General features: G+C 34.1%; 1 protein-coding gene across 1 annotated transcript in view; it reads left to right on the forward strand.

Annotated features, from left to right (window-relative positions):
• LOC108380986 (zinc finger protein datilografo) overlaps nt 1–12,596 on the forward strand; it is a 180,192-nt gene extending 167,596 nt beyond the window's left edge. Inside the window, exon 3 of the mRNA XM_017637402.1 lies at nt 12,456–12,596. Within this exon, the coding sequence (XP_017492891.1) occupies nt 12,456–12,476 (21 nt within the window). The 3' untranslated portion in view covers nt 12,477–12,596. The remainder of the gene's footprint in view (nt 1–12,455) is intronic.
• The last annotated feature ends 291 nt before the right edge of the window (nt 12,597–12,887 follow it).

A 12,887-nucleotide genomic window follows, 5' to 3' on the forward strand; every position in this document is an offset into this window, starting at 1 on the left:
AGTTACAAGTCAGCAAGCTACAAGTAAAGTGAGCGGAGAATCGAGTTGCGAATAAGCAAGCTATAAGTTTAATTGTGTTAACAAGTAGTAAAGCGTTGTTATTGCTTTAACAAGTATTGTAAAGTGTTTTTACTGTATTAGCAAGTATTGTAAATTGTTTGTTGTACAATAAAGTTAACTGTACTACAATTCGGTCATCGTTAGCATTTATTTAACAATCCAGCGATACGAGCCCGAGTATATTTGGGTAATCCCTCAAGGTTTCGAGGATAATCGTAACAATACGAATGATTTTGTTTTTTCGTTACAAAATGATTATTGTATGTATGTACATTAGAAAATTTGTCCTCTTGCCGAAAGAGATCCTGCACCAAACTTTACGTTTCTAAGTATAACTTTAGAGGATGCTCATGAAATGTTTATACTTTACTATAGAAGTATATTGTCCATATATGTATTAAACAAACCATTAGTTAAGCAACCTAAGACCATTTCAAATTATAATTTTCTGGAAAAATATCACAAGCTCAGTTGTCATGGAAACACTAGCTTTTTATAAAAATCATCAATCAGTCTCAAAGGGAATTATCAGACGGCGTATAAATTTGTGACTTTTGGTTTCACCTTCAACTGTTTCGACATTAAGCCTGTTGCTGTAATTAAAGTTGATGCGTGTGGAAGCAAATAGAAAACACAAAAGAGAATGCGAAAAAAATTGCTTTCAAGACTTGACGTGTCTGAAAGGGGACTAAAGAAGTAAAAGAGAGGGCGCAATGTCAAACGAATTGTGTGTAACTTGACGCATAAGCATCGTTGACGGTGGCGGTGACGCTATCGGAATGGATGGTATGTACTTTCACTTTTAGTGCTGCGACTTATTTCGGTATAACAAATTTGTTTAATGGCTCAATGAGAAAATTGAACACTACACAAATTCATATCAACAGAGAACATAGTCATTGTACATACATGCTCTCTCTTTGTATGCTCACCGATCGTTCATCAATCGATTGCATATAGTTTTTTTTTTCGTAAATGCTTAGATGTCGTACTTGCACATAAAATTTTCGACCCCAATTTCGAAAATTCAATTAAAAAAGGCGGCTAATGACCAAACGATGAAAATAAGTGAAACGAAAATTAGTGACCAATCCTGACCAATCGATGACCAATCGTTTCCATATATATTTTTTTTCACAAATGCTTGGATGGGGTGCTAGCACATCAAATTTTCAACCCCTAATTTGAAAATTGAATAACAAGAGAACGGTTAATGACCAAACGATGGAAATTAGTGACCAATCCTGACCAAACGATGACCAATCGTTTGCGTATAGTTTTTTTTTCGTAAATCCTTGTGATCCCTTCTTTAGATGAAGATCAACATAGGGAGCTGCAAAATTGTTAAAATTTAAACCTAAGTGCATAGTATACATTTAGGTTGCATGTTTGTTGTGTATGTGGAGATTCTTGCAAATTATTTTGAAATTTATATACGCACATGTACACACAGCAGCTAGCTCATGCCACCAACAGCGATGTCGTATGCATAGTATTTCTACTGGGTATGTGCCCAGTAGAAATCGGTTGTGTGCATTCATAAAGTATGTATGCTGTATGAGTTAAATAGTGTGAACAATTCATGCGCAGTCATGAATATCCACAAATAAATTCAAATTCCAGCGAACTGCAGGCGAACGTACGTTGTTGTTGTTTTAAGTATGTTTCTTGATAAATTTGACTACTATACAGCAGTGGACTTTTCGTAATATTTTCAGTCTTGTACAAAAATTTTATTGAACGGACGTGTTGTGCGATAATATTTTCAGCACCAACGGGCGTTTACAAGATATGGATTTGCATATGTAAATACTATTTTTTTGTACGTACCCATACGTACCATATTTTAAAAATGTATCAGAACGTAGCATTTGCATATGGGGATACATATCTTGTAAGAATGCTTTAATACTGTTCCATTAATGCATTTTTATACAAGTGTGTGGTTAGAGTACGCATACGCTCTGAAAAACCACACGTGTTAAATGGAAATGAAGGTTCATTTATAGTGGCATGTATACATAGCAGCAAGTTCATGCCACCAACAGCGATGTCGTATGCATAAAATTTCTACTGGGTATGTAAGTTAACTACATAAAAATGTATATATGTATATCCATACATGAGCAAACATGAAATACGGAGTTTTACCGCGCAGTACCATGCCGCTGCTGCTTGAGCAAACCTTTATAATGAAAACAGCTCTTATAAAGATTTTATTTTGTTGCTTTAAATAGTTCTCTTAAAAGTTCTTTATACATATGTAAAGTCTATCTTAAACTGAAGCATTTTCATCTAAGCTAAGGGCCCGTTGTTGATTTTGAAATTTTAGCAAAGGTCATTATGAACCATTTATGAGATTGAAAACTAAAAACGTGGAGCGGATGCAATACAAAACATTAGATTTAATTGACAATAGTCAAACTACAAAACATAGAGCTAAAATTTCTACAGAGAAAGTACAAATTTGATATCGATTTTAAGCGGTCGTTACATGTATGAAGGTGGATATGCATATATTACCCTTCATATCAATTCAGGTCTATTACATGCGCCCCACCCTTTTCATTTTCAATCTCATAAATTGTTTATAATGACTTCTGCTAAAATTTCAAATTCAAAAGTTATCTATACAAATTCTACTGGACTAAGAAATATTATTTTATAATTTTTAGTCCATTTATAAAAGCGTTGTATATTAAAAAGTTGTATTTTATTTTATTTATTTTCTACTTTTTAGTCTTGTCTGTACAAAATTTTGCAATAGATATTAAAATAATTCAACTTGCAGTGAAAGAGAACAGAAGACTTTGCAAGCAAAATGTTGTTTGCTCACGTTTAGTATAAACATACATACGTACATATGTACATACATATAGCAGCAGTTAATTTCATTTAAAGAAATGGCGTGTCGTCCATTTGCGCTGTAGCGTATGTAAATAATGCATATATTTAGGCGCAATATTTAATTTCTTCTGGCGGGGCGACATCTAGAGTCTTCTAATTGTATCTCCTTAATATGATGCCTACAACGAGGTTCATATCTAGACTAGGTTGATATCTACAATTTGTCATAAATAGCTTTGCTACATTTATAGTATAAATGGTGGTCTGGACATACAACATTGCAAGTTGAGGAAAGCGTTGTAAAATGCTATTAATTGAAGATCTCACGATTTGTACATTTGTGCGGATTTTTACATTTTGGCAGTGAAAGAGTGGTGTTGTTTAGAAATTTGAGTTCAGCTCAATAAAAGAATTTCCGAACAACACCACTCTGTACCTGCCAAAATGTACAAATCAAGTGATCCCTGCTTAAGATGAAGACAAATATATGGAGCTGCGAAAACGTTAAAACTAAAAGCTAACATAAGTGCATAGCATACATGCATAGCGTCGATGGTTTTGCAAAACTGCCCATCGACGAGTTTCAAAACCGCCTAAATAGCCATTGTGACCAAAACGAGATTTGGTAACCCTGAACTCCAGGCATCGAGATTTATCATAAGAATCGTAAAATCGTTACTAAAACAACAGATTTGTAAAATAATAGCTAGAGAAAATACCGCCTATCAAGGCAATGCCTTCAAAGAAAACCCGTTTTTTCGCTCTAATAAAAAATTTGAGTGCCTAAAATAGGCGGTTTTGCAATTGGTCGATGGGCGGTTTTGGAAAAACATCGCCGATTTGTATATCCGTACATATGTATATACGTACGCTCTTTAAACGAATGCATGGGAAATTAAAATTTTTGTAACGTTGCTAGAGCACTTTTCCGATTTATGTCTTTAACACCAAATTATTTGATTAACAAATTTTTGCGTAGAACGCTGAAACCGAATCGCAAACGCACTGCAGAGAGTTTCACGCTGTCAAACGACAACAATTGACTAAGGGCCGTTCAATATCCGGTTAACACAAACCGGAGGTAAAATGTCCCTAATGACGTCCAGTAACTTTGACGAAAGCTTAACTTATTTTCTTTTATTCATTTTAGTGCAGTTTTAAAAATCTTTTGCTAAAAAAACCTTTGTTACTCTATTTTATTTTATTCCTTTGACTGTACATGTTAAATAAAAGCTTGTTTTTAAAAAATATATTTTTTTTACATTATATATTTTATTTTTATTTATATAATGAAAACAGCTCTTATAAAGATTTTATTTTGTTGCTTTAAATAGAAAAGTTGTTTAAATGTAAAGTCTATCTTAAACTGAAGTATTTTCATCAAAGTTAAGGGCCCGTTGTTCAATGTATGGCTATCACCAGTACACCATTATCGAAGATTTCGACGTCATGCATATAACATGTGATCGATAAAGTAGTTGTTGTATTTAACCGGAGCTTCCGATTTGTGTTAATCAGACATTGAACAACAGGCCCTAAGGGCCAATTTTAGATGAATATTTAAACGGCACTTAAGTTTAGCTGTGGATTGCTGTTTAAATTCCACTTAGCTTTCGTTGGGTTTCAGATCAACTTTATTTAAATATGCCAATCAATTGGCAGCACTGCTGCTTGTTCCCTGAAATTGTTCTTGCATTTGCTTGTTTGTTTATATTTTGTGCTGAACAGCTGATTGTTTTTTGGTGGGATTTGGTGGGATTGATTAAACAACCTACCACTCAATCTTGGTTGTTTGGTACAAACCCAGGGTTGCATATCTCATATTTAAATAGCCAATATTGGCCATTTAAGCGCAGATTAAATGTATGATCTGAAAATGAATAGTGAAAGCTAATAAACAATCTCTACTTAAGAAGGCCATCTGAAATTGGGCCTAAAGGTCAGACTATGCAAACTTCGCATAACTTCGCACAACCATTTGTACCAGTGCAATAAAAATGTAAATTAAGAAAATGTGAAGCAAAATCTAAACTCAACAGATCGCTCAGTTTTTAAAAGTTCTGCTAATTTTTGGGTAATGGAATATATACAAAGTACATACGAAATTACAGTTTGAAATTTATGCCAAGTTGTGCGAAGTTATGCGAAGTATGCATAATCAGACCATAAGCCTTTTGACCACTTCGGTATGTTAATTAGTAACAATTATTATACCCGAGCGCACTTGTGCACAAGGGTATATTAATTTTGTTCACATAACGGTTGTTTGTAACAGCCAAAACTAATCGAGATAGATATAGACAAATGTATACATAAATGCTCAGAATGAATAGAGAAATCGATTAAGCCAAGTCTGTCTGTCCGTCCGTCTGTCCGTCTGTCCGTCTGTCCGTCTGTCCGTGTACACGATAACTCGAGCAAAAATTGAGATATCTCAACGAAATTTGGTATGTAGGTTTCCCTTAATCCAAGGTAGGTTGGTATTGAAAATGGGCGAAATCGGACTTTAACCACGCCCACTTCCCATATAACGGTAATTTCCAGAAATACGAAAACTGCGATATTTTAGTAACTACTGAAGATAATTCACTCAAAATTGATATTTACAATAATTTTTAGACGAAAAATAAGAATATTATAAATTTTTGGAAAATGGGCGTAGCCACGCCCACTTATGGTTACATGTGTATATCTTGGTAACCGCTGCACCAATTTCTTCCAAACTTGGCACAGTTGTTTTCCTTGATACAGCATACTAAATGGCCGAAAATTTAAAAACTCGGACAATAACCACGCCCACATCCCATATAACGGTAATTTAGAGATAACTTATTCAAAATTGATGCTCGCAACAATTCTTTACCAAGAAATACGTTTATGGGGAAATTTTGGAAAATGGGCGTGGCACCGCCCACTTATGACCACATATATGTATATCGGTAACCGTTCCATCAATTTGTACCAAACTCGGTGTTTTTGTTGCGCTTGCCACATAAAAGCAGACGGTAATTTTCATAAATGCTTGAAACTGCAATATTTCGAAATTTAAGGACGCTAATTTACTCAAAATTGATACACCCCGGCTTACCATCTAGCGGTAGGTTTCGGAAAGGTGAAAAGACATATATTTAATACTTGCGCCGGGTATTTAATGTTCGGCTCCACCCGAACTTAGACTTTCTTACTTGTTGATTTAAAGTTTCCAATGATAAAAAATTGGCATAAGTATGATTTTGATCACTTTCTTCTTGCGTTCTGAAACCTTGTTTCGGCAACCCCATTTTCGAAATTATGTATTTAGCCGGCAAAATTTTCAAGTCCGTCATATCCCACATCCTTAAGTTAACTGAGGAAATCATCTGCTTAAAAAAATATATATATTGTTCCTGGTGATCAGGTAGCATGAATTTTAGGAAATGTCATAGTTTTATTAAAAGTCAAATGGTTTACAACAACAACGAACGTCATTAAATGGAACTACATTCTTTTTTGTATCATGTTGTGCTACTATGATTGCACGGCCGAGTAATGGTAGTCAACTTATGTACAGCAGTCGAAAAAATATGGCCGCACCAAATTTTGACAAGTTTTAAAATATTAGTTTTGTTGTTATTTAATTTTGGTTAGTTTTTTATGGATCATTCTTTAACAACATCCGTATAAATACAAGTTCAAAGGCACTGTCACACAATTGGGTATTTGCCAAAATTTGGTGCAAATCGTGTCCCAAATATTTTTCTTTATCCCAATCACGAAAATTAATTTGTTGAAATTTTTCAGTAGAACATTGCTGTATTGTCCCAATCTTTTGACTACAAAAAAAAGTTTCCAATTGTTTTTTTATTTTGTACCAATAGCCCAATATAAAAATGTAGCAATCTGTACAAATGTACCAATCGAGTGCCACTTCCCTTAAAAGTTTATGCAATTTAGAAAAAAAATTCAACAAATTTTGGTAAAAATTTCGAGTTTTTTAATTAGATTCTGAGTATGCAGTTTTGTAGCCCATTGAATCTTAGTAGAATAAAGTACAATTTACAAATGGCTAAAAACTACGATTGATTTTGTAGAATTTTTAAAAAAGCTCGAAATTTGTACGAAATTTTGTTGAATTTTTTTTTTATTATTGCACAAATTTGGAAACTTGTTTTACACGGGTATTGTTAAAGAACACCTATAACCCCCCTAAATACGGCCTTGTGTATACAAATCACACGTGAAGCACACGTGGGGTCTGTCACCAAAGGGAATCCTCTGTCAGTGGTGTGGTGGAGCAGACTCTCAATCAATAACGTGGAATATTGCTTACTAGACTTCAAAGAACAATCGCCGCGTGCTGTAGGGGAGCTTTCGACACCTGGCGCTGCTCTTGACGCACTGCTGCACTTACCTTCACTTTGCGTCTTCATACCTGGCCTTAAGGCCTCCTGCTAAAAAAGAACGGATGTTGGTATAACACTGAGTGGGGCGAGGCGAGTTAATCCGGATCAACGCTACCGTGTGCCTATGCTTTAAGTCGCGTCGGAAATTGTGGAAATACCTACAAATGTCATATTTTGGGCCTTTAAGACGTTCTTGCAAACATGGTCTTTTACACTGAGAGAAATAATGCATAGTAAAAATTCATACTTATATTTGATTAAAAATAATAATAGATTGGCGCTTACACATATGTTAGTGTTTGGCCGAGCTTCTCCTCCGACTTGTGGCGTGCGTCTTGATGTTGTCACACAAACCGGAGGGACCTACAGTTTTACGCCGACTAATAACGGCGATTGTATTTTTATGAGAAGCTGTTTTTCATGGCAGAAATACACTCGGAGGTTTGCCATTGCCTGCCGAGGGACGACCGCTGTTAAGAAAACCCCTTTTTTCCTAAATTTTTGCGATGTTGCTTTGACCAGGGCTTGAACCAAGGGGCTGATGAGTGAAAGCGCGCACTGCTTACCACTACACCATCGCAGTGCACGGACTTCGAAAAAATGATTATTGGTAGATTTTACATACAAAAAATGGTAGAAGTTGGTAGATTTTTTAGAAAAAACAATATCAGATGGTTTTTACTCAAATAGGATAAAATATGGCGAATTCATAAAAGATGGCGTTACCAGAACACCTGGATTTACGCCTTCATGAACCTTAATGTCAAAATGATATACAGATGCGATCAACTAGTTAGCAAGGAAATTTTAAATGACATTGTTTGCAAATTATGTTTATTTATTTATTTTTAATAATTTTCATTTAAAATATAATTCAATGTATAACAGAAACCACAATAATAAAAGTTCAAAAGCTTGCACAAATTGCAATAAAATTAATCAAACTTCAAAAAATTGTCATCAAAATTTCAAAATTTTAATTAGAATATTTAGAAAACTTTCGGGTATGCAGTTTTGTAGCCCATTCAATTGTAGTGTAAGAGAGTGCAAGTTTCAAGTCGTTAAAAATTATCGTTGATTTTTTAGAATTTTTTTCTGGAGGGTGTTGCTGTTTTTCTTAAAAAAAAAAAATTTTTTGATCATGTGTTATATGGATAAAAATGCGCAACACCCTACACAAAAAAAATCTAGAAAATCAACGGTAATTTTTAACGACTTGAAACTTGCACTTCAATTGAATGGGCTACAAAACTGTATATCCGAAAATTTTCTAAATATGCCAATTATTGAAGTTTGATTAATTTTTTTGCAATTTGTGCAAGCCTTTAAACTTTTATTATTTAGGTTTCTGTTATAGATTGAATTATATTTTAAATGAAAATTATTAAAAATAAATAAATAAATAAACATAATGTGCAAACAATATCTTTTTGAATTTCGTTGCTAATTATCATTGATCGCATATGTATGTATTTGTTGCAATTATTACTGGCATTGTTCGTAAAATTTTTTCGTGTAATTGTTGTTTTTATACTCCTGTCCGAAGGTTCAAAAAGAAATTTCGTATAAAATTTAGTTCGATCTCGGATGCCCTGATTCGGGCCCTGTATTAATTTAATAGGAGGGAGACTCAAGCAATTGTTCTCCGTCAAAGTTAACTTTTAAATTTTATTTAAGGTGTGTTCGATGACAAAATATATGTATGTATATGTTCACTTAAATCTGTTTGCTTTCTTTCGGCAAAATATTGGCAGAATTTTAGTCTGTGTTGGTAAAAATGGTAGAAAATATAATATAGCTAAAAAGTTGGTAGAACTACCAATAAAGTGGTAAAGTCCGTGCACTACACCATCGTTTAAAAATGTTTGTGTTTAAAAATAATCGGGCCTATTATGGCTATCTGGTCGATGTAATTTTTTCATCAAAAAATAACCCATTGTAAGTCCAACTCCAGCTGCACTGACCTCTGTATTTTTGCGGAAATGTGTTCGTCGCAAAAATACTGTGGTCAGCGTAGCTGGAATTGGATTTACCAGGACTATTTTTCAAGGACCAAAAATAACTGTTTTCTCGAATTTGGAAATTGAAAACATTGCCTGAATTCTGAAATTTAATGAAAACGTGTTCCACAAGGAGTATTAGATGAAAAATATTTTTTATTTCGCTAATAGCAGTTATAACCCAAGGCTTATTTTCTACGTTGTTTGATAACAGTTATTGGCCAACGTTTATTTTTTACGTTGCTCGATTCGAGCGATTGTTACAAAATCTTTATTTTTTATTTTATTTCATTTTTTTTTGACATTATTTATTTATTATTGGTTAATCTTAAGAGGTTAATGTTATTTAAAAATTCAACAACAACTAACCAAAAACAACATTAAAAATTTAGAAGTTATAATTGAATGAATAAAGAAATTCAATCAAAATTCTACTGGCCGTGGGACTCGAACCCACGACCTCGCGGCTTGTTAATTCGCATTACTGCCGTCTGCCAAGGCACAATTATGATCAGATCAACGTTGCGGTCTGTCTATGATTTAAGATAAAGAACGCTAAAACTGCAAGTGTTTAAAAATTCTGCGATTTTTAGTTATAACCCGTTAATTCCTGTTTAATAAAAAAATATTTTCCCACTTAATATCTAAATGTATCTATTCATTTTGTCGATCGCTTTCACGAAAATCTTTTTATTTGCAACGTTTTTGCGGCAGAAGCCCCTTTAAATGCTTTAAATGCTTTAAATGGATCTGAAAGTCCGGTACATACACACATAAATCCTAGGCCGTATTTAAGAAAAGTAGCCTAACTTCGACAATTTTTATGCGATTGCAATAAATGAGCTATCCGTTTATTTGAAAATAAATTCAACAGTACTAAATTTTTTTAAATTGTGGAAATTATTATAAATACATCATTTTAAAGGCCTATAAATCCACTTTTCAAAACATGTTCGATATTAAAACTAATCATTCAAAGACTGATAAATCTATAAAACCGTACTTTCTGACCTAAAATGACAAGTCGCGACCTCTAAATGATTCTTGAAAAATGTATAAAATAGGCAATAATATTTTTCAAAAAAATGAAAGTAATTAGAGGGTAGGGTTTTGAAATTAAAAAAAAAAAAATCGATGGGCACCCTAACGTAGTATATAAATGCAAATGTACGTATGGACCTACGAAAAGTGTCGTTGCTGCTTAAGCTTGTTGCTCCTCACTGTATACAACAGCATTCTAATCGACCAGAGTTCTGTAAAACTGCACAATGTGTGCACTTGCATATTGTTCATGTATCACGATTGAGAGAATACAAAGGTTGCGCCGATCTCGGACCGCTATTCCTCTCTTAACGAATTTGACAGCATCGTTGTTTGCATGACGTCACACTGGTGCAACTTGTTTACGTTTTCCTTGCAACGTTTTTTCTTCTTCCGTTCTTGCTCACGTTTTGGCATTTCTCTCTCGCAATTGCACCAGTGTGACGTCACACAATCTGATCGGCGCAATCTTGTATTCTATCATTCTTGTTCATGTATGGGATTGGTACTCCCAAGAGAACACGGCTCGGAGAGGACGTATCTACATACATATGTAATTGCCAGAGTGTCCAGATTTGGCGATTTCGCGCCAATTTGGCGTTTTTTTTTTTTGATATTTGCGCGTAAAAATTTAGGAAATCACCATTGGCGATTTTTGGCGATTTTTTTCCCTTCAAATAAATTTTTCCGAATTATAAAAATATACAAAACTTAGTTTTCCACGATAATTTTACAGAAGAGGCTAATGAACTGCGTGATAAATTTGACTTAACAATCATATTAAAAGACTGTCAAAAAATTTTGATCACCCTAATCGAAGAACTTTTGAAACGATTACCTAGTCAATTAATACTTTTAAAAAAGCTTTGATTTTGTCACCAGAAAAGTGCGTGAAGCACAAGATGGCGAGTTTCAAGGACCTTCCAATTCACTACTTAACTTGGAAGGAAAGAAAAGCAGCGGAAACTGAATATTTAAATCTTTTAACTTTCCCACGGAATAACTTTTCTCAGAACCATTCCATCCGACTCTGCAGAATTTTGGATAATTGCTTACGGAGTGAAAACCGCAACAGGCAATAAAATGTTTGGAAATGTAAGTAAATTCATTTTATTATCCTTGCCGCACTCACATGCTTTGTTGACAAAGCACAACAAAAACTAAGATTCGAAATAGGATGATGTTGGAAAACCTTAATTCAATAGTTCGAATAAAGTGTTATATGAAGGATAATAGTTTCTGCTGCAAAACGTTTCCAATATCAAACAGTATGTTATCAACGTTGAGTATCTCAATATATGACAACAACATAAATGTAAATCATTCAGACACTATAGGCGATTTTAAAGAAATTGTGGAAATAGCTGATCTCGCCTTATTATAGGTTGTTATTTAATTTTTAGCGCCGAGCCCTTAAGAGCAGATTGTGCGATTAATCAATTAATATGAGTTCAGGGTTGGGCATTTTTGCACTACCACTTGAATTGCACTATCACTGTTTATTCAGTGATAGTTAAAATGCAGTATTCATTATCACTGAAAATTTTTTGATAGAGAAACAAAAATTTCGCTATCACTGAAGGTTTTGTGATAGTGAAAAACAAATTGCATTATCACTAAAAGTTTAGTGATAGTTAGAAAAAACTCACAGAGGAGGCCTTCCTCTTCCTCTGTTACCAGCATCGCGACCCGCGTTGAATACTTTAAGAGCTGGAGCGTTTCTGTCCGTACGAACGACATGACCTAGCCAGCGGAGCCGCTGAATGTTAATTCAATGCACTACGTCTAGCGCAGAATCTTTTTCTCGAAAACTCCAAGAGGCGCTTCATCAGATGCTTTCTTTGTCCATGCCTCCGCGCCATACACCATATTTAAGAACTTTTTTTTTAATGTGAAATTAATATATTATCTACATATGTAAAATAATAGCCGTTTCCATGATTGCACTTAACTCAAAAACTACTGTATAGATTTCAGTCAAATGTTCAGAGATTGTATCTTGCATATTTGGTCCTATTATAGGGTAGTTTAGTATAAATGAAAAAATAGTATATGACGCTCTAAGGAAATAAGGTTAAATCTATAACATTTACATATATTAACTTCTTACATTTTGCTAACTCAGGTGTACAAAATTATGGAATAAATGTAATAGGCCGAAATCTGCGGAAATAATAAAAACAGTTATATCTTCGAATCTGGTTACGCCTTGCGTTACAAGATGGAACTCATTGTACGATTCGGTTCAGAAGTTAATAGAAGTCAAAAACAGATTACGTGAACTATGCTATAAGCTGGAAATTTCTACTTTCAATGAGGAAGAAATTGAGTATTTGGAAGAATATGCAAAAGTAATGCAACCTATCGCAGAAGCTATCGACTTCCTTCAAAGAGAACAAAATATTTTCTTTGATTACTTTATTCCAACTTTACTGTCCATCAAAATAAAAATGCGACGTTTAGCTTCCGAAAACTTGAAATATTTGACGGAAACTAATATTCAAATGCAGTCAAAGCTAATGCAAAGGTTTGGNAGAGGCCGGGAGCCACACAACCG

The sequence above is a fragment of the Rhagoletis zephyria genome, unplaced genomic scaffold (assembly GCF_001687245.7).
Source record: "Rhagoletis zephyria isolate East Lansing unplaced genomic scaffold, Rhagoletis_zephyria_1.1 Rzeph_scaffold_00130, whole genome shotgun sequence".
Classification (NCBI taxonomy): Eukaryota; Metazoa; Arthropoda; class Insecta; order Diptera; family Tephritidae; genus Rhagoletis; species Rhagoletis zephyria.